The following is a 22,669-nucleotide window of genomic DNA, read 5'->3' as shown; positions in this document are numbered from 1 at the left end:
ACAGACAGCAGACTCTGGAGCTGTGTGGTTGACGATAAGGAAGAGCAGCAAGCAGGGTTTATTTTGGCTGATAGGAGGAATTGTGGCCCATCATCAGACTTGACTTAGAACCTTGACTGATTCCAGGAAACACCTCGGAACATGTTACATTGTACCTTAATTTGTTTATGTGCTAAACGTCTTATAGGTAGGGAAACTCCTGAAAGCTGTTGCACAGGAGAGAAAAAAAAGCGTGCTAAATCTCACAACTCCAACTCTTTCACCTCTTGTCAAGTCTCTTTCAGGAAAACCTTTAGTAAACAAAGCAAACCTTGTTTGCTTTTGCTGTGATTCCGGCAAATGTAGTTACGTTACAGAAAGGAAGTTTCAAGTCTGCATAGAAAGTCCTCCCTACACACGTCCCCCTCCCCGAATTGCTCTTCTGTTGATGGAAATTAATCTTTATGAAGAAAAAATTTAGTTAAAGGAGGGTTGAGAACAACAAAGGCACACTTCAAAGCTGTCTGGAGATTTTACGATCAGTGTTACTAATTCATTCATGAATTACCCCATTGGCCTGATGGATTGATACACATCGAACTGGTACTGATCAAGGAAGAGAGGCTGGTGGTTTTCAAGCTCTATTGGACCAAGTGAAGAGAGAGCTGGTCATACTCAAACACAATCAAATCCTCGAGTTCCAAAACTGGCTTTATGTGCTATCAAAAACCAACTGGACAACTTCCAAATCCCCACTTCACTTGGAATCAGACAGAACTTCCACTTTGGAACACAATAAAGAATGCACCTAATTAAAATGTACACTGTTTGACAAACTTCAGGGGCTCGTAGGAGTGGCTGGTGGCTGAAGTACTCAGACCTTCATGCCAGGAACCTGAGTCTTGGCGGGTCCTTTTGCTTCCTCATGCTGATTCTTCAATTACCAAGTGCACTTGATTTTTACCTCCTGCAAAGTTCCTTACTTTGCTCACACCTCCACTCTTTCAGTCCCAGCACACATTTTATGGCCATGGTAAACCACAGACGAAACTCTTAATCGGTTTCACCAGAATGTTTCATCCTCCTCCTGGCTGTGGGACGGATCCTACCATCTGCATGTATGAATTTCCCTGCTGAAACTCCTTCAGTGAGTCTCCCCCGCTGACACGAGGGGAGCCCACAACTTTGACCACTCATCTTGCACTTCCATGATTTATCCCAGATCGGTCCATCTATTGTATGATTTACTTGCCTTTTTTCTTTAAATTGACTTATTTAACACGAATAAATTTATTTTGAAAGGAAACTTTACACTGCAGCTTTGATATACTAATTTTATATTATATAACGCACATTAAAATACGTAAGTAACTGTTTAACTAGTATATGCTTGTCTGTATACCACTAAACAATTTTGTGTACCATCAGTGGTAAGAACAGACCCAGGGAAACCTTAGCCTATAGAAACAAAACGGAGCATCTTGACCTGGCCTAAAAATGGCTTCGTTTGCCAGCTATGCTTCACTCTCTAAATTTAGCTTCTGTGCCTTATATTATCTGTAATTCCTCACCACACCCTAAAGTTGCACACCCCCATAACTTTGCACATGTTATGGTGCCTGGAATGCCTTCTCCCTGCTCCTTATGTTAGAATTCATATTCTTCCTAAGTTTGAACCCTTACCGTGATGTCATCACCTCCTGGGCCCTGCAGATAATTCTGCTGGTAGTTACAATGATCACACTGCTATAATTGATTTACTTTCATATGTATTGTTTCTATTGGATTGTGAGTTCCTTGAAGGAAGGAAACTTGTTCCTTTTTCCTAAATTTTCCTTTCTAAATTCCTAGCACAGCATTTGATGTATGGTAGGTGGTCAGTATACATTTGCTATATTTCAGTTAGTTCTGAATGCCTTGGGAAACTAGAGCCATCTTTATCAAACTTTCTGATGAGAGTTGCAAACATTGCATAGAGACGTGCACTCCACTGCCAAGTTCTCTGAGTTTGTTTTTTTTTGCTCCCAAAATATATCCCATCTATTTCTATCTCCACTGCTACTCCCCATTCAAGCTACCATCATGTCTACCCAGACCACAGCAAGAGGCTCCTCTCGGGTCTCCCTGCTTTCACTCTAACTCTTTTCATTACACGGCAGACAGAGTGAGCTTTTAATGGGCAAATTAGATCAGGAATACACTCAATCTAAATAAGGATGGGAAACTATGGAAGGGTTTTAAGCAGGGGAGTGACACAATTATATTTCTATTTAAGATTATCCCAGTGGCTGCTGAGTGGTTAATGCACTGTAGATGGAAAAGGCAAGAGAGGAGGCAGGGACACCAGTGAGATGGTTACAGTGGTGCAGACCACAGAGAGAGGATGGCGGCTGGACTGAGGCTGAGGCCGTGGAAGTGGCTGGACGGCTGGTAAGTGCATCAGCCCCGAGGCCAACGTGGTCAGCTCTGTTTACGTGGATTACCTAGCTGCCCTGGACGGTGCTCTTAACCTTCTTGAAATAATATATAAGTGTATCCATGGCAGAAATGGACATAACAGGAACCCTCAGCCAGGTCTAAGGAGAGACAGGGTTATTGGTCTGTACCGATTAAGAGTATAGTGTTCCAGTTCTAGTGGTTAATCTGAGATGTTGGACAAGATGCTTCACCACTCGGTGCTCTGGAAAACAGGGCCAGGAATGGTCCCTCTCTTGCAGGGTGGTTGTGGAGATTAAATGAGATGATGCTTGTGAAGTATAAGCACGAGGCATGGCAGGAAGTAGATGCACAATAAATATCATCCTTATTATAAAACACCTTTGAGTATAGAGGTAAGCATATCGTTACGAGTAGTTATTAATAGCTAAATATGTGACAAGAAATCTCCTTGGACATATGTACATCGGGAAGTAGATGAATTAAAAGATAAATAAAGACAAAGGGGGAAAATTTTTCTATTTTTAGTAATGCCTAGTAAGGTTGTAACTCTCATGCTTTTCTGGCCGCTACTACCAATTTTTCTTACTTGTTAACTTGAATCCACATAAAGAGATTCAAAACAACAAACACAGCTACGACCTCTAAAGTGTTTATAGTTTTAACTGATGAGAACAGAAGTAGGAAAAGGAGTTCACGTGAACCCACAGAATGTAATTCATATGGTATCATTAATTTTTTCCTTCATAATAAAAATACTAGCTACTGCTCGTGAAGTCTTACTAGTCTTCTGTGCTGTGCCAGGTACTTTATGTGAATTTATTATACCCACCTGGAAGGGTTAAGAGCTTGAATCTGGAGCTTACGTTGCTTAAGCTTATGTTGCTTACGTTCCTGTATGACCTTGGGCAAGTTACCAAACTTATCTCTACCTCAGTTTTCTCATCTGTGCAATGGGGACAGTAATAATGGTACCTACTTCAAGTGTTGCTGTGAGGACTAAAGAAGTTAATGAAACATAAAGTGCTTAGAACGATATCTGGCACAAAGTAAGCAATTATTACTCGGTATGTCATTATGTTATCACTCCTATTTTACAGCTGAGGAAACTGAAGTTCAGAAAGGTCAAGTAATTTCTCTAGGGTGCCAAGCTGGTGAATGACATAGCCAGAATTTACACCCAGAACACTCTGGTTCCAGAGGGCCCTCTTCAGCATGCTATTCTTCCTCTTATAGATGACAAACTTTGGTTTCTTTTTTGAACTAAGAACATGAATGGCTATTCCAATCAAACAGAGAGGACTTGTGGTTGAAGGCTTCTGAATGGGAAAGCTGAGTGGAATCAGAGGAAAATGAACAATCCTCCTTTGGAAAGTATCATTTGGTTTGCACGAAAGAAGGGCTTTCCCTCTGAGGCTTCCTCAGAATTTATGGCTAATTTGGCACATACCAGATGTCAAGACCAAGAAAAATTGAGGGCTACAATGTACAGTTTCTGTCTACTCAGCTGTGGCTCTATATTTTCTTAGGTTGAAACACGCTCATTAAGCAGAATGAAAAGTACCTGGAGCAGATGGAATTGTCATTGTAGACATACAGGTGGCTTCCCCCCTCCAGTTCTTCATTCCATAGACAGATCTACCTGTGTGGGCATTAGTGACCCTCAGCTACCTCTTCAGGCCATCCAGGTATTTGGAAATCTGGATTTATGAATAGATAATCAACATTCTAGTACAGTGAGCCAAAGTTTAGCTGAGGGGTTACATCTCAAACTCAAGGTGGAAATACCTAGGTGGGAATTCTGGGTCCTTAGGTCCTTAGGCTTAGCTGCCTCATGCCTCAGTTTAATCAGCTGTAAAATGGGGATAGCATAGGATCTACTTCATTTGGTTGCTGTGAGGACAGATGGAGATGATGCATGTCAAGTTGTTAGCACAGTAACTGGCCCCTAGTAAGTGCTCAGTAGACCTAACTCTTTGCTCCCTGCAAGAAATGCACTTTAAATCTAAAGACACAAAGAGGCAAAAAAAATAAAAGGATGGGAAAGGAATTGCGATGCCAACATTGGCTTTTTTTTTTTTTTTTTTTAATTTATTTATTTATTTATTTATTTTTGGCTGTGTTGGGTCTCCGTTGCTGCACGTGGGCTTTCTCTAGTTGTGGCGAGTGGGGCTACTCTTCGTTGCGGTGCACGGGCTTCCCATTGCGGTGGCTTCTCTTGTTGCGGAGCACGGGCTCTAGGCGTGCAGGCTTCAGTAGTTGTGGTTCGGGGGCTCTAGAGTGCAGGCTCAGAAGTTGTGGCGCACGGGCTTAGTTGCTCCGTGGCATGTGGGATCTTCCCAGACTAGGGCTCGAACCTGTGTCCCCTGCATTGCCAGGTTGATTCTTAACCACTGCGCCACCAGGGAAGTCCCCAACATTGGTTTTTAAAAAATCTGGAGTGGTTATATTTATTATTACTGTCACACAAAATAAATTTTAGGACCAAGAATATTACCAGGGATAAAGAAGGTCATTTTATAATGATAAAAGGGTCAATTCATCAAGAAGACACAGTAATCTTAAATGTTTATGCATCTAATAATGGAGCTTCAAAATATATGATGCAAAGATGGACAGAACTCTGAAGTAGAAACAAACAAATTCACAATTATAGTCAGATTTCAATACCTCTATCTCAATAATTTGCAGAAAATCAGTAAAGATTTAGAAGATTTAAACAACACTATCAACTAAGTTGATTTAATTGGTCTAATTACAGAAAATAAGCCAACGGGAAATAAAGTGGAGTCCTAAATATATTGAATTAGGTCAGTCTAGGTAGTTCTGTTTGAGGGTCTGTGTCAATATGAGTGGTGTCTTGGGGACTTATGGGGAAGGGAGAGGAGGGTGATGGTTTTGAAAACACGTCTAGAGCAATGGCACAGGTAAGAAGGTGGAAGAGGAAAGGGGATTTTAAGAAGCATGGGTAACTATTTTGTCATTCATCTTGAAAGATGTTTTCATTGCGTATATAGACTTGAGTACATTAAAGGTGTTGCTCCTCTGTCTTCTCACTTGCAATGCTTCTAACAAGAACTGTTTTATTCTTTTGTGTGTAACATTTCTTTGTTCTCTGGTTGCTTTTATGATTTTCTCTTTATCACTGGTTATTAGCTTTATACTTACACTGTACCTTGCTGTAATTTTTTTCATGTTTCTTAAACATGGGTTTGTTGAACTTTTTGGATGTAAGTTTTATAGCTTTTATTAAATTAAAAATATTCAGCCAAAAAAAAAAAAAAAAAGCATGGCTAAGACTTATAAGCTGCGGTTCACTGAATGAATTCCAAGTGGAGCCATGGGAAGCTCTGTATTTTATTCATGTTTCAGGTCCTCAGTTACGTTGATTTCTTTCATTTCACATGGAAAGAAATAACACAATTCTAGACCTGGCTCTGATGCTTACTCTGACTTGGGCAAGTGTGTTCACCACTCTAATCCTCAGTTTCCTTATTCGTAGAGATTCATTCATTCACATTCATTTATGCAACAACTAATTTATTGGCCTTTTACTACATGTCAGGCCCTGTACTAGCTTCTTCGAACAAAGAAGGCAGATGCCCCTGCTGACAAGGAACTCAAAGTCCAGTGGGGAAGACAGACAACAAAATAATAAATGAAGAAATAGCTGGTATGTGAGATGACTGTAAGTGCTCTGGTGAAAACAAAGCAGAGTAAGAGACAGACAGAGGACACAGATGGGCCAGGAAAGGCATTCTGATAAGGTACAGAGACACACAGAAATCAAGGTGAGCCATGTGGCCATCTGGATGGGGGAGAAGGGGCATCCAAGGCAGAGGAAACAGTGGGGACAAGGGCCCTGCAGTGGGGGTACACACGAAGTCTTCAGGGAAGAGCAAGGAGGCCAGGGAGGCTAGAGCCGTGATCAAGGTCAGATAGTAGAGGTGTCCTTATTAGATAGGGCCTTGTTGCCACAGAGACAACACTGACTTTTATTTTGAATGAGATGGGGACTCACTGGAGATTTTCCAGCATTCAAGTGGCAGGATCTGACTTGTGTTTAAAAAAAAATTACTCTGGCTTCAGGGTGGGAAAGAGCCTATAGGGGGCAAGGACAGCAGCGGGGGGACTGTTGACAAGTGCAACAGGTGAGAGGGAGAATGAGGGAGGCCTGGATTCGAATGATGGTGTGGAGGTGGTGATGAGAGGCTGAACTCTAGATTTACCTTGAAGGTGGAGTGACGAGAACTTGACGATGGATGAGATGAAGGGTGAGAGAGAGAGAAAAGTGTCAGATGACGCTGAGGATGTTGGCCTGAGCAACTGGGTGAAGGGAGAGGCCATTTATTAAGATGGAGGGATAATAATAACTAATCCTTGGGAGGCTGTTTCAGGGATAAAATGAGATAATGCATGTGAATGCACTTCCTGAACTTGAAAACACCATATGGATATAAAAGATGAAAAATTAGAAAGCCACCGAGGCGCTGCTCATTCTCAGATATCCCCAATACTCATGTCTTAAGGCCAAAAGCCAGTGTTGATTTTCTCACTGACATTTTTCTATTCAATAAAGTTATCCTGAATGGCTCAGTGGCTCATTCCAGGAACCACAGTCCAACAACAAGGAGTAATACACAGTAATTCTGAGGTTTCCTTTAGGTTTTAATAAACATCGAAGTAGACACAATTTATAACCTCAGAGTTGATTCTTAAAAATTCCTTTCTCTCTCTCATTCTGTAAGCTGTGACACTGTTCTGATATTTCTATCCTCCTTCCCCATATAATAGGGCTTCATAAAGCTATTTTAAGTTTAAATGGAAAAAAAATGTAGTTCACAACATTTTTATTTTCCTTGAATCATCCCTTGGGTAGCTAAGGTTGTCCAGCCCTGATTTAGGCCACAGTGGGTCTGACAGTGTTTTTAAGGCACCCACTGTCCACCTTTCAGAGCCACCCTAGGCCCTCCTGGTATATTTCCTGGCAGGGGTAATTTTTAGATGGCAGCCTAGTAAAATGAAATCACTGTGGAGCTTCTCAGAAGTGGGTTACAGATTTCTTCTATCATCCGTAGGGTCAAGATGGTCTGAAATATGTTAGCAATTTTACGAATGAATCAAGAGAAAAATTTCTTAATCCAGATTGGTTAGAGAAATGAAGAGAATGTGGGAAATGGGAATTTGTCCAATAAGGAAAGTAATACCTATGTCAAGTGCTTGCCGTGGGGATTAAACGAGAGAGTGTTTGTAAAACTCCTAGCACAGAGCTTCAAAAGGGCCTAGAAAGTGGGTTGAGCTACTGATCTTTTTAAGGAAGTTTCTTTAAAAAGTAGGTTTAAGGACAGATATATTCATTCATATTTCTGTTTCTCTTTTTTGTCTGCTCTACCCTCTTCACTTTGCCCTCTTTCCCTCCATCCTGCTCACTCATGCTCTCATTCCTTTAGCAAATATTTACTGAGTATTTACGAGCCAACGCTTTGCTTAAGACACAAACGCTGTTCCTGGGTGCTATGGGAACCTAACAGAATTCTCAAATCCTTTGTCTTGAAACTAGGATGTTTTTATTGCAGAGGAAGGGATATTAGGGAGAAATCCCAGTTAACATTTTGGGAATATATGCCAGTAATATGATAAGAAGGAGGAAAAGCTGACCTTAGAAACATGTCACAAACATTTTCATGAGATGGTAATTGAAATGAGGCAAAGCTAGCCCTTCATCGTGGACAGTTGAAAAAGGACAGAGTGTATAGCAGGGGACTGGCTCATTCCCCTACAGCTTTCTCACGGCCACAGGCAGAAGACCTTTGCCAAAATCCCACCTAAAACTCCAGGAATACTTTGGCCTCAAGACAATGCCATGTTCTGATGAACCTAGGGACAGGACAGGAATAAAGATGCAGACGTAGAGAATGGACTTGAGGACACGGGGAGGGGGAAGGGTAAGCTGGGACGAAGTGAGAGAGTGGCATGGACATATATACACTACCAAATGTAAAACCGATAGCTAGTGGGAAGCAGCCACATAGCACAGGGAGATCAGCTCAGTGCTTTGTGACCACCTAGAGGGATGGGATAGGGAGGGTGGGAGGGAGACACAAGAGGGAGGAGATATGGGGATATAGGTATACGTACAGCTGATTCACTTTGTTATACAGCGTCAACTAACACAACATTGTAAAGCAATTATCCTCTAATAAAGGTGTTAAAAAAAAAAAAAAAGACAATGCCATGGAAATTCTCCAAATCCAAGCCAGAGCTCAGGTTCAGCAGCCAGTCTCTAGTTGGTGGGAGACCTTTGCTTCCTTTGGAGTTCCCCATGCCCGACCCCCTCCAATACCCTCCCTAGTAAGTATCTATCTTTCACTCGAGCCTTGAGCCTTCTTTGTGCCCTAGAACTCTGAGGCACCAAGGCCAGGGCGGTGCTCCTTACTCTGACTGCTTGCTGCTGTGGTGTGCTCAGCTGCTGGGATGTATACCTCCTATCCCGACCGCGCCCTCCTGAACCTCTCACGGGCTTCTGTTTAAATCTGTCTCAATCAGTGACCAGTCCCTGGTATTGGGTTTTTGAATTCCCCACATCTCTAGCACATAACCAAGCTTCAATTTTCATGTCAGTTTTATTACTTTAAGTCCTTTCACAAACACATAAGCAGAATGATAGCTGGTTGGCAAATGGTACCTGCAGAATCCTTGGAAAACAACCCATTCCCTTCCGCTGGTTAAACATTCCCCTAGTCAGAGTTAAATGGCCCAGCTCCTTTCTAAGTGGTCACATTTTCTGAGATAGTGGTGTCCAAGCAATTTAGTTTAATAGGCAATGGGGTTCAGCATATACCCACTTGCCAATAAACATTTCCTATACAAACCATTGGTTGGATCTGCAAAATAAAACTACATTTTACCTATTCTTTTTATCCTACTTGAGATTACTTAATTGGTCTTTCCTCTCAAACCTTAAGAAACTGAAGACAATCATAAAATTTCTACTCTCTGGTTAATTTAAATGTTATGCTCAACACTAAAACTGATTCAACGTGAGTTGATTGTTTGAAGGTCGCCTACAGCAACTGCTTACACCTCCTGGATATGGTTGTTAATGAAGGTGTAAGTGCATGATTCAGAGAATCTGAAAGATCTGGATGCCTTTAAGGAGGTATGTGAAGCCAGTAAAACCTCTTAGACCAGAATCACCCAGCATGAGTCTAGGAAGGTTTTGAACTGTACTGGAAATTCTATTAGAAAAGGATAAGGCAATGACCCTATCCTGATGGTTTAGCAAATGCAAATACAGTAATCATAAGAATTGAGGAAGCTTATATAGTAAATATCAAAGTCAGGTATTTTAATAATCTCTCATATTTCTTTGGCTTTTCTTCCATGTCGTTCTCTGAAGATCAACTTTTATTTATTTTTATTTTTAAATATTTTAAGAAATGAATGGGGTGGGTCCAAAATTACCACTCAGAGGAGGAACACTTACCCAGAATGCTTCATGTTTTGAGGCTTATCCATTCGGACAGCAAGTTTGATTTTGAGGTCTTGATCGGGGCAGTTTTTGGAGACTGTCATTTTGTGCCACTCTGACTGTTTGGGGCTGTTGGGGGTGGGATGGAGAATAACCTGCAGGGAAAAAGGACAATCATATTAGCCAGAAAACAGGAACACTGTTATGGGCATGTTTTCATAGACAAGAAACTTGGCTGCTGAGAATTGAAAGTCTCATCCATGTCCCACAGCCAGCGGGAAGGCAGTTAAATGAAGTGGAGGCCTGGGCGTCGGACTCAGATCCAAGGCTCCACCTTCCAGGGCTGGCTGGTGCCAAGCAGCCTGGCCTGAGGACAAAAATGGCATTCTTTGCTCTCTTCTCTCTCTCTCTGGCTAATTCTGTAAGAGTAGGGATCACGATTTCTGTGATCCTGCTTTTGTACTTTTCTAAAGTTCAGAAGTACTAAAACAACCCTGAACTGAGAATGCACTCCACACATTATTCTCCTCAAATAAGAAGATGGATGTGTAAGAGAAAGAAGTGTCCTTCTATATTAGAGAGAACCTCTAAGTCTACTCTTTTTTTTCCATTCATCAGGATTTCTTCCACTATGTCAAGAGGAGAAATCCTTCCGAGGCTGCAGGGGAAGAGGGAAGGGACCATATTTCATGAGAAATGTGAGACTTAGAGGTGAGAAGGGATGTGCTTAGGGTCCCACATTTCAATGTGATTTCACCTGGACTTGATGTCTTATCACACAGCACCCAACCCTGTCCTGGCCCAGAGGGAAGTGCATGCAGCTTGAAGAAGGACCTGCTCTTAGGAAATGCCTTTCACCAGGGTGCTTCAGAGTCGGTGCTGTGACTTGCGTCTTCTGTCCCAGTTCTCACTGTCACAGATGCTGTAAGTGAACCCAGAAGGGGACCCACTTCTCCAGTAAATCCGCTTTTTCAGGAGGCGACGAAAGAGTTCTCACTCAGGAGCCCCATGGGGTCTAGGAAATGTGCATTCAAGGAGGAGTGAAATATTTGGACAATCCCCTAAACGAAGGGAATGTGGACGAGATATAGGCACAACCAAAGCTGGGCCTGCTAAGATCTGTTTCTGCGGTGGCAGTGTGCCCTGCTTTGGTGCAGGCTGTCTGTTTTTTCCAGGGACAGGGAAGGCAGGCTCCTTTCCTGGGTTTCTTTCACCTCTGCAGAGGGACAGGAGGGGCTCAGAGTCTCAGGGGTGGACACTCCAGCCTTCTAGGTGCTGTGTCGGCCTCATTGCCATCATGCAAGCTTGGCCTGCGCTTGCAGAGTAGACACACACGGCTTTCTGTGTGATTGTGGAACAAGAGCTTTGAGAAGAGTAGAAGATCACGGCAGGAAAATGAAATCAGCCCACTTGACATGCCTTGCTTGCTCTGATCTTTGACCCCTTCTGATTCCAGGCCCAACCCTCTTTTTTCCACTAAATTCCCTCTCTTCGATGAAAAAAATTTGTATATTCTTGCTAAACCCAACATTTGAGGCTTCTCAAGGTCTAATGACATGATTAAAATACAAGAAGGCCTGATTTTTCAAACCGGAGGCTGCCAACTTTTTTTTTTTGATCCTGCCCTACTTCAGTAAAATATTTTTGAGCAATGAGCCAAATATCTTTAAATAGATCACTAGTAATATAAAAACATATCAATATAAATGTATAAATATCAAATATATATCCATGTATCTTTTACATGATGTATGTTTACTTTGTATTAATATATTGCATTATTACATATCTCATAAAACATACACAAATATAGAAGTTTTAAAAAGATGGGTTAAAGATAAAGAACTCTATTTTTAAAAATTCATTTATTTATTTTTTTGGCTGCGCCATGCTGCTCGCGGGATCTTAGTTCCCGACCAGGGATCGAACCCGTGCCCCCTGCAGTGGAAGTGTGGAGTCCTAACCACTGGACCGCCAGGGAATTCCCAAAAAACTCTATTTTTAAATATCTTGGTAACCGTGGTGGCTTTGTACCATTATTCGCTATAAGTTATGGTACCATATACATGTAAGGCAAGGCTCATTGTTGAGGATACTGGATGCGAATCCGTGGTTCAAGCGGACCTGTAGACAATCTCAAAACGTCTCCATTGACCTCTCATCCTGAGTGCACCCGCACTGTTTTCATCTCGTGACGTGGATGGCAGAACTACTTGTTAGCAGGACTGATGTCACCTCTACCATTTTCACGTTGTTTGCCAGGCTTGCAACACCAGTATTATCTTCAGATCATAGCTCTGCTGTAATAGTCTTTTCGGCCATTTGCTCATTTTGTGAGGGTTAATTTAGTTGAAATTCTATCATACAATGTAACAGTTCACGTGACTGGCGCTAGTGAACAGTGATATGCCTTAGGGTGCTGGAAGGAAATGAGTAAGTCAGGGTGCCACGGGGTCGTGGAGACCTCTTGTGTTATCTCTCAAGATAACACCTGTCCCTGTATGTCACCTCGTATCATGTTCCGTATCCTGAGACCGCAGACTGTGGAAGATGGAGAGGAAGGACTTGCCGATCTCAGTGTAGCTGACCTTCTCCGCTGTGCTAGCTTGGGCTGAGAGGTGGGGCTGGGTCGGTGGGTGATGTGCTGGGAAACAAGGAAGGGGAGGAACTGGTAAAATAAACCCCACCAGGGCCAGAAGAGCAGCAGGTAAGGCCCAGGGCCTCCTTCCGCGTCTGCTTGCTTGGCAAAATCAAAGCGGGTGGGGCGCTCTGGGCACCCGGAGCTTGTTAACAGGCCATCCACCATATGGATCCTGGGTGCGCTTCCCACCGGCAATACGGTGTCCATTCGCCGACACGAATGGCCGCAGCTCACGACTGGCCGCTCCACAAAGGCTTCTTCCCCGCCGTGGTCGCTCCCTGGGGACACCTCCTCTCTAGGGTGGATGGAGACATGAGGCCACCGCAGTCCTCTTCCATCTTCATCCCCACTCCGCCATGTGCCCGACGGGCCGGCGACTCCTTTGTTAAGTGTCAGCCCCGCTGAATTATGAGGGTCCTTATGGGTGCACGTGAGTCCCGAGCAGTCCACACACCTCATCTGGACATTCCAGGCTGCTAGCTGAGTACTCTGTCATCTCAGCCGAGGCCCATGTGTGCTGTGCTTTGATGTGGTGACACTGATATGGGAACACAACCCATCCTCTGCAGTAAGCTGTACGTCAGCCAGCCCCAGCTTCTCTTAGTTACCTGGGTATTTGGGCAGGTCCTTCTGGGGGACGGTTTTACCCTGAGCCTTTACCTGGCTGATCCTCTCAAGCACTTAGCCTCTATGTCTCTCCTTACCTCTGCATTCCCCGCCGGGAAGGGGTGCCTGCTCTTCAGACTAGATTATGTCCCCTTGCTGTGTGCTTCCCAGGTGTCCTTTCTCTAGCAGGGCACTCACCACACTGCATTGTAACTTCTGGTTTTATGTCTCTATTCCTTACGTTCTGTGTGGTTAAGGATTTTTGACTGTCGTTATTCCTGTTTGCTCGGTGCATAGCGCAAATGAATGGACACAGTGGGCCCGTAACCCTATTTGATGAGTACAAGGTTGAGAGTATTGCACTGTTGTCAAGAGTGTGGAGGAAAAGTCACTCTCTCATGCCTTTTGTGAAATTATAATTGGTGTATACTCTTTAGGGGACAATTTGGTAGTATCCGTCAAAATTCAGATTTCATTCAGCAAGATACTTTTTTTGAAATTTATCCTACATATACATATATATACACACACACACATATGTGCAAAGAAATAAACTCAAGGTTATTCATAGAGGCATTGTTTATACAGCCAAAGACTGGAAACAATCTAAATAAATTATGATATATCTACACAGTGTACGTAGCTATGGAAACAAAAGGGAAGCCAGTATGGGCTGATACAGACTAATCTCCAAATATCCTGATATTTCAAGCAAAGTGCAGAGCAGTATGCACACAGTAACTTCCAACTGTGTTCTCTTTCTTTTTTATTTTAAGAGGGATATATACAAATATGCTTGTATATGCTATGCTTGTACATGCATAGAATATTTCGGGAAGAATGCCCAGTAAATTGAAAACAAGGTTTTTCTCTCGGAAAAGATACTCAAGTCAGTTGGGTGGGATCATTAGTTTTCACTATATATCCATTTTGATTATTTTTTACTATATGCATGAGTTATTTTTCAGTTCAAAGGTTAACAAAAAGGAAACATAAAAATAAAAATGGAACAAACTAAATACTGTTGGGTGAATGAACACAGCACCAGAATCTTGAATGTGGCTATGTCCTCCTAAACTTGGGAAAAATCAGCGCGTAGAAACACTTTTCCAAGGGGTCCAAGGAATCGCTTTAAAAAAGAGCACTTTTGTCCCCCAGCCGCTGTCTGTGGAGGTGCTGCCAGCAGAGGGCGCCCGTCCCACCAGCGCAAGGGCCAGGCAGGCGGGCTCCACCGCAAAGGTGGAAAGTTTCTGTGGCAGGAAGGAAGTATCAACTAGTATCTGGGGGAATGTGTCATGAGACTGGAGGAGAGTATGATTTGTTAAGAGATTAATGGCAAGCTCGTGGCCTTCACCCCAACAGCAGAGCCAAGATTTTTATTTTTGCATAGGGACAACGCCGTGCAGTAAAAATAGAGATGACGTGGCATCATTCCTGGGAAGTCACTTACCTCCTCTGGGCCCCAGTGTAGTGGTCTGTACAGGAGAAGTAATAACTGGACCTTCCTCATAGGATTCAGATAAAGAATCAGTGAGGGGCTGCACACAGAGCCCTCAGGACAGTAGCCTGGCCAGTGGTAAACATGCAACTGTGCATGGGCCCCAACTAACTGGGTGGCTCTGGGGGGGTGTCTCCTGCCTTCCACAGGAATCAATTTTCTCCTCTATAAAGAAAAGACTTTGACTAGCCCAGTGTGTTTTAACTTTTTCGAGCGGAAACAGCTTTGAGAAGCTGGTGAATGCTTTGGATTAGCAAGTCCAGAAAAATGCACATACGCCCCTCCCCCCAACATGTGTAAACGGTTTCAAGGGGCTCCTGAGACCCATGGAGTGGACTCAGGTTGATGGTTCCTGGACTTGCCTCTTCTAACACTGATATTCTAGGTCTCTGAGACTCTCCTGATTCCTGATTCATGTCTTCATGGAAAAAGAAAGGTTTGAAGAAAAAGAAAAGGCAGGGTCCTTCCCCCACTCTGTGTGTCTCTCTTTCCCTAGGGACAGAAGTGAATATTTGTCATTTCTCAAAGAAAATGGGTAAACCTCTTCTTTTCTTTCATTCCCTTTCTTTTTTTGTGGGGGGCACTCTTTTTGCTATCAGCCTTGTTTACCTTTTGTTTTACTTCCATCTGCGGTCTAGGTCCTAGTAATATGATTCCAGGTCAGTTCTATAGATGAAAGCCAGATTAAGGAATTGATAAAACAAAGGAAGGGGACTTTGTTGGTGGTGCAGTGGTTAAGAATCTGCCTGCCAATGCAGGGGACATGGGTTTGAGCCCTGGTCCCGGAAGATCCCACATGCCGCGGAGCAACTAAGCCTGTGTGCCACAACCACTGAGCCTGTGCTCTGGAGCCCATGAGCCACAACTACTGAGCCCACGTGCCACAACTACTGAGCCCGCGCGCCACAACTACTGAAGCTGGCGCGCCTAGAGCCCCTGATCCGCAACAAGAGAAGCCACCGCGGTGAGAAGCCCGCACACTGCAACGAAGAGTAGTCCCCGCTCGCTGCAACTAGAGAAGGCCCGCACGCAGCAATGAAGACCCAACGCAGCCAAAAATAAAGAAATAAATTAATTAATTAAAAACAAAAGAAAGCGTGGTTAATGTGTTCTTGCTGGTGTCCTTAGGTGTGTGTACCTGTGTGCTTGCTTTGGGATGTTCTGTCATTTTTCTACAGATGCTGTATCAGCGGATCAGAGAGGTTAAATTTATTGGCTAATGTCACAGAGCTTTCAGAAGGGATTATGCATTCAACCAGTAGAAATGAAATTTATTAAGTCTATGTGCTGGGCTCTGGGTATAGGACTAGGGTGGTGGACAAAATAATTTTCACGGTCATGGTATCTCCCTTGCAATGGGAAGAGGGATGGTGGCAGGGGCAAAAAGGGGGTAGGGCGTTAAGAGGTACAAACCACTACGTATAAAATAAGGATATAAAGATATATTGTGTAACACAAGGAATAGAGCCAACATTTTATAATAACTATAAATAGAGTATAATCTATAAAAATATTGAATCACTACATTGCATACCTGAAACCAATAACATATTGTAAATTGACTGCACTTTAATTTTAAAAAAGGGAAAAAATAGGTTTCTCTCCCCATGGAGTTTTCCAGTCCAGTGGGGGAGACAGGAGCCAAAATTTCTGTAAATTCTCTCTGTCTCATTGGTGATAGGTTCGGTGGAGGATGTGAACGGGGAGGAGCTGAAGTAGTAAATGAAGGCGGACGGGCAGTCAGCAAAGGGCTCTCCGAGGAGGAGGTGGCATTTATACAGAGAAGCAAGTGGCCTTTGGAAGAGCTGGGCAGTGAGGAAGGCGAGTGCTCCAGGCAGAGACGAAGCCTGCTGAGATGAGAAAGAATTCGGTTTATTTGAGGGACTAACATTTGGCCAGCGACGCTGGTGCATACTGGATGAGGGGAAAGGCGAAAGCAAATGAGGCTGGGGAGGTGGGCAGGAGCCAGATCTCCCGAGTCTCTGTGGGCTGTGCTGCAGAGTTCAGATTTTACTATAAGCGGTATGGAGTCATAGAAGCATTTTAAGCTGGCAAGGAACAAATCCAACTTGTGTTCTGAAAATCTGTTTGGTACAGAGTCAAGAGCTGAGATGTAAGAAGATATTATAAAAGAAATTATTCAGATAAGAATTACTGGGGACTTCCCTGGCGGTCCAGTGGTTAAGACTCCGTGCTTCCAATGCAGGGGGCACGGGTTCAAACCCCGGTCGGGGAACTAAGATCTAAGATCCCATATGCCGCACAGTGTGGCCCCCCAAAAAAAAAACAGACTACTAGAAAATTTTGGGACTTTCCTCGTGATCCAGTGGTTAAGACTCTGCCCCCCCAACGCAGGGGGCCTGGGTTCGATCCCTGGTTGGGGAACTAGATCCCTCATGCATGCCACAACTGAGAGTCTGCATGCTGCAACTAAAAGAACCCGTGAGCCGCAACTAAGACCTGACACAGCCAAATAAATAAATAAATATTTTTTTTTAAAAAAGAATTATTATCTCAGTGGTACTCAAAGGGATTGGTACCACCCCTTGAGATGTTTCAGAAATTTGGGGGACATTTTTGGTTGACAAAATAATTGGTGCTGGGCTCTGCTAGTATTGAATGGGCGGGGCCCAGGGATACTAATCATCCTGCAGTGAGCGAGCTACTCCTCAACGATGAGGAATCGTACAGCCCACCTGATTTTTGAATATTCCCACCAGACATGAACAGAGGTAGAAAAAACCGCTGGTGATCAAATGAGTCTAGCTCCTAAATCTTTTTTACATATACACTATAAGTGTGTTTGGCACTTTTCCAGGGAAATCAAGGAAACTTTGTTACCAAGATTGGTTCACTGTTTCAGTAAATTACTGATACTTGGGGTTTTGAGCCCCCATCCTCTGCAGGGGACTTTGTCACCTGCGCAGTGCAGTGATTCTCCATATGGGAAAAGTAAAGACTCCTTCCTTGGGTCTTCAGTACAGCTGTGGTTGAATCTTTACATTTTGGAATTATTATAATTTCCCTTTTATGTCTCTTTTATATTATGTCACTGTGCTGACTTTAAAATCGTTAGGGTGTCGGTCTGTTAAATTATCTAATACTTTTGCTTCACGATAGAAAGGGTATTGCACATCCTTGCTCTCAAGGGTGTCTGGGGCTCATGGTGCTGAGAACTCCTGACCTATCTTCTGCAATGCACACAGATTTAAAGAGGGGAAACTGAGGCTTGGCGAGGTTGGGGGTCTTGCCCAAGGTCACACAGTCAATGAAGAGTAGAGCCAGGGAGTCAAACCTCGAAGCTGGGCTTATCAGAAATTGGCGGTACTGGGCTTCCCTGGTGGCGCAGTGGTTGAGAGTCTGCCTGCCAATGCAGGGGACACGGGTTCGAGCCCTGGTCTGGGAGGATCCCACATGCCGCGGAGCGACTGGGCCCGTGAGCCACAGTTGCTGAGCCTGCGCGTCTGGAGCCTGTGCTCCGCAACAAGAGAGGCCGCGATAGTGAGAGGCCCGCGCACCGCGATGAAGAGTGGCCCCCACTTGCCGCAACTAGAGAAAGCCCTCGCACAGAAACGAAGACCCAACACAGCCATAAATAGATAGATAAATAAATAAATGAATGAATGAATGAATGAATAAAAGAAATTGGCGGTACTGCCTCTCGGGACCCGGGGACTCCGGCCCTCCACAGCTTCTTGTGATGGAGAATCCTTGTGATGGGGAGCACTTACCCGTCCCAGCTCCTTGTCCTCCAAGGCCAGGACTCCTGTGCTCTCTGTGAACAGCTTCACCTTCACAGCGGGCAGTGCGTGGGTCGTAGAGAAGTCACCCTGGGTGCCCCAGCTGCAGACAGAATCAGAGAGGTCAGTGCGGAGACCTCCGCCTGGACAACGCTAAACTTAGCCCCGCCTTCTTCCTGGGTCGGGTGAATGCAGGGTTAACCCGAGGCATCGAGGCACTGAGGCATCAAGGCATGCTGCCTGTCACATCCCCCTCCCCTCCCAAGCTGCCAGAATGACAAAAGGTGTTAATTATCTTGTTAGGCAAATGCAAGACAGATGCTCAGAAAGTTGCCAGGGGTCTTCACAGAGCACTAGAAGGAATCACTTGGAATTAGCATGAAGTCGAGTTGGTGAGAAATTTGCCCCATGCATTTGCTATCCCTACAAACTATTCCAGGGTAACCACTAATATTTCCTTGTAGCCTTTCCAAGAATCCCTAGTTCTTGGAAACTGCTGTTCTAGATTTTGAGACGGAGCTTCATTTGGCAGGAGCTAACACCTGACTTTACAATGAGACCTCAATAGTAGTGGGAAGAGAGGGAGCCCCATTTCCACTGGCATTCAAAGTTAAGTTGAATAGAGCAATGGATGAAGCTTAGTTTAGCCCTGTTAAAGAGGAACGAAGGTCGAAGGATATGACGTGGGAAACGCCCTTCCCCACTCACTGGTCTCTGGGAATCACAGTAGATCTCCCAAGAGGAGAGCCTGGCTTACCTAGCATCTGGGCAGAGTGCCAGTCTGAGCTGACATGAGCCCCTGATGGGTCCCTCAGATGTGATCTTTTCATTCACTCATCATGCTTCTTACAGAGCCATCTCCATCCACTCTGTACCTGAAATCAGCATGACCTTCAGGAAGTATCAACTGGATTGCATTGAGCCCCTGCCCTAAACCCTTCCACGGCACCTGTTCCATTGCACTGGGCACAATCCAGACCCCGTGGTATGGTGTCCCACTCATCCACTCGAGTGTCATGGGCCCCCTTATTGTGCTACCTCAGGGCTGTTGCATGCACGGTTCCTTCTGTTGGCAATGCTTCTCCCCACCCTTCTCTTCACCCGCTACCTCTCTGGGGCTCAGCCAGAGCTGAGAACATGTCCCTTGATCTCCCAGTCTCAATTTTTTTCCAGTGTTAAACTCTCTTGAACATACTGTTTAATTTTCTGTCCTAGCAATCATTGGATTTGTAATGATTGATTTACTTGCGTGATTGTTTAACAGCTAAATCCTCTAATATTCTGTAAGCTCCATAAGTGCGTGGACTGTGTGTTTTGTTTATATTGCATTACCACAGTACTTAGCACACAGAAGACACTTAATAAATATTTGTTGAATAAATAAATTGTGCAAATATATATTCTTTTACAGAACTAGGAAACAGGAATAGATATAATGTTGTATAGAAATGTTTTTTTTTTTCATTTTGCCTATGTAATGGCCAATTTCCGTATTTTAAGTTACTCATTTGATATTATTTTTAATGACTATAATATTACACCTGATGGATGCATCATAATTTATTTAACCATTGTTCTATTATTGAGATTGGGCTGGACATTACTTTTTAATTTCATCTCTGTTTATTTCCTTGGGAAGTGGAGAGTTAGATGGGAGATCGTTTCTTCGTTCATTTATCAACAAACATGGTGGTGCTCCTACGGTGCTGCAGGAACTGTGCTCATCAGTGGAAACTTTCAAGGCTTGGGACACCTATTCCCAAAACGCTCTCCACACAGTTGGTGACTATCCTCCTGCCATCTGGGAAGAAGAGTGCAAGTCACATGGCTTCTTGCCCACTCTGGGTGTCCCTATTCACTTTTTCTTCTGGCCAATTTAATCACTGCTGTTCTCATGGGCCTTTCCTTGATTAATAGCAGGCTTGACTATTTTACTCTGTGTTCACTGGCTGTTTGTATTTCCTCTTTTGTAAATGATGGAACTCTGACTTCTAGCGTCAAGGTTGCACTCAATCGAATAAATCCCATTAACTAAACTCAAAGACCTAAGGACTCTAGAGTGTTGGTAAGAGAGCACCAGAAAGAGATAAGGGGGTGCCCAGCTCCACGGGGACCCAAGTGTGCAAGAACCATTGAGAAAGCACAACAGTCACAAGAGAGAAAGGGGAAGGACACGAAGAGGACATGAGACACGGCGAGAAGCAACAGGTTTCAAACACAACAGCAAAAGGTGAGATGTACGGATGGAAGCTCCTAATTTTGGACATCAGCCACAGCAGCAAGCTCCTAAGATAGGGGAACCTTTGTCCTAGTAAAGGCAACGTGACAAAGCATAAGGTTTTGAACCCAGCATTCTTAGTTCAAATCCTGATGAGTCACTTGCAAACTGCAGGACTTGGGGCAAGTTAATTAACATCCCTGAACCTCAGTTTCCTGAGCTATAAAATAATATCATTTCACAGAATAGTGATAAAGAGTAAATAGCAGCAGGCTTGGAATAGCATAAGAGTCCCCCAAATTTTGGCTACCTTCCCTTCCCCAAATAAGGATACACAAGATGTATTCTAGTAACAGTGATAATCACTTATATTTTGTGTTACCCATTCAACACATACTTATTAAGCACCTACTAAGTATCTGACCCTTTGCTGGGCAAGCAAGATGGACATTACCCTTCCTACTACACAGGGTAAGAGGTAAAACAGTTCATATTGTACCCATTTCACAGATGAGAAAACTGAGAAGAACCTCAAGATCTTGTCCATTTTATTACAGTGAATTGTGATCAAGTTGGGCTGGAACACAAATCTCTTAATTCCCAGTTTATAGCTCTTGCTGCTATTACTGTCATGATTATCAATAACACGCATGACTAATGATTAACAATTTTGGCAAAAAACATGATCATTACTTCACTGTTTATGGTTAATTGTGCTGTGAATCTCTTTGGGCATTTATCATGCTTGGTCATGGAGATAAGGAAGATTCCTGCCGGAAACAAAGAGAGTTCTGGAGTGAGATGCTCTAAATGCTAAGCCATAAAGAGGCCTTAATCCCAGGTCCCTGGGAATTCCCCACACTGGATCCCTGTGACACTGTCCTTGAAACTGGTTTGTAGGGATTTTCTGGCCTGTTCAGTGGGCACGAACCCCGTCTGCCTGAACCCCTGCTGCTACCCAAGGATGCTCAGCTCATAATGCGTTCAACATGACTCAGACCGTGGGGCAGGGCGAGGTCTCTGAGACCCCATCAGCTGGATGGAGTTGAAGCCACTGGAGGCTGCCCTGACAACCCCTGTGCATTTGGACAGTGATTTGCTTCTCCTTTCCACCAGGCCTGCAGCTGTGCTCTTGGCTTCCTACCATGACCCTTGGCTCACCTCAAGTTGCTAGGTCGCTATTGAATCCCAATTTATCCACCAGATTTCAAAATGGATACCTGGCTCACTGCAGCAGGAAAAAAAAGAAAGTCTAATCAGGACCAGCTATGTCATTTTCAGGGCCCAGTGCAAAATGAAAATGTGGGCTCCCTGTTCAAAAAGCAGGAAAAAGTGCCATTAAAGATACTAAAATACAGTGTTTTCCTTTCTCTGAGGATCTCCTCTGCTCAAACACATGCTCATTACTCTATCAGACCCCACTTAACTGACTCGAGCTCAAAGATCAAATAATTAAGAATTTCAAGACGGCAATGCGGAGCATGAAACCAAACGGTCTGAGTGTGGGACCTGTGCAGCCACAGCGGTCACAAGCTCGTGAATCAGGCTCTGAGCCCAAGGCCACCCAGTCTGTTTAGCGTGGCCAGAGGATGGGCCATGCAGGGGAGGTCGCTACAGTCACAGGACTCTGTGAAAACCACTCCTGCCTTCTTTTGGTCAATGCTTCCTATTCATAGGAGCCCCAAGGAGATTTAGTTATCAGCACTTTCCCTGCCCCTCTCCCCGTTGGGAAAAAAATCATGAAAATGTCCACTTTTTGTCTTTTTCCAGCCATGGAAAGACCTGACTATAACAAAAACAGCTAATATTTCTTCAGAGCTTCCTATGTGCTAGTCACACATTCCTATCTCCAAAATGTTAGATGGTCATACGTCTATTTTGTCTTTTTAAGCCCTCTTGGCCATCCTGTGAAACGCTTATAACTATCACCCCCATAGTTACAGATGAGGAAACTGAGGCTCAGAGAGCAGATTAGTCATGTGTCCAAGGTCACAGGGAGCAAATGGCAATCTGCCTGCACAACCCAAACTCTTAGCCATGCCGCCACATTGCCTTGCTCCCAAATGCCACAACTCGCTCC

At 44.0% G+C, this 22,669-nt stretch overlaps 1 protein-coding gene across 4 annotated transcripts in view; it reads right to left on the bottom strand.

The window, feature by feature from the left end:
• The window catches only part of CADPS (calcium dependent secretion activator), a 483,330-nt gene that overhangs the window by 182,021 nt on the left and 278,640 nt on the right, over nucleotides 1-22,669 (bottom strand). For all 4 annotated transcript variants that reach the window (XM_068557631.1, XM_068557633.1, XM_068557634.1 and 1 more), the window contains exons 7-8: nucleotides 18,363-18,474; nucleotides 9,902-10,041 (exon numbers count right to left, since the gene is read on the bottom strand). In XM_068557631.1, the coding sequence (XP_068413732.1) occupies nucleotides 9,902-10,041; nucleotides 18,363-18,474 (252 nt within the window). The remainder of the gene's footprint in view (nucleotides 1-9,901; nucleotides 10,042-18,362; nucleotides 18,475-22,669) is intronic.

The sequence above is a fragment of the Eschrichtius robustus genome, chromosome 12, assembly GCF_028021215.1.
Source record: "Eschrichtius robustus isolate mEscRob2 chromosome 12, mEscRob2.pri, whole genome shotgun sequence".
Lineage (NCBI taxonomy): Eukaryota > Metazoa > Chordata > Mammalia > Artiodactyla > Eschrichtiidae > Eschrichtius > Eschrichtius robustus.
This window is presented reverse-complemented; position numbering and strand designations above follow the sequence as displayed.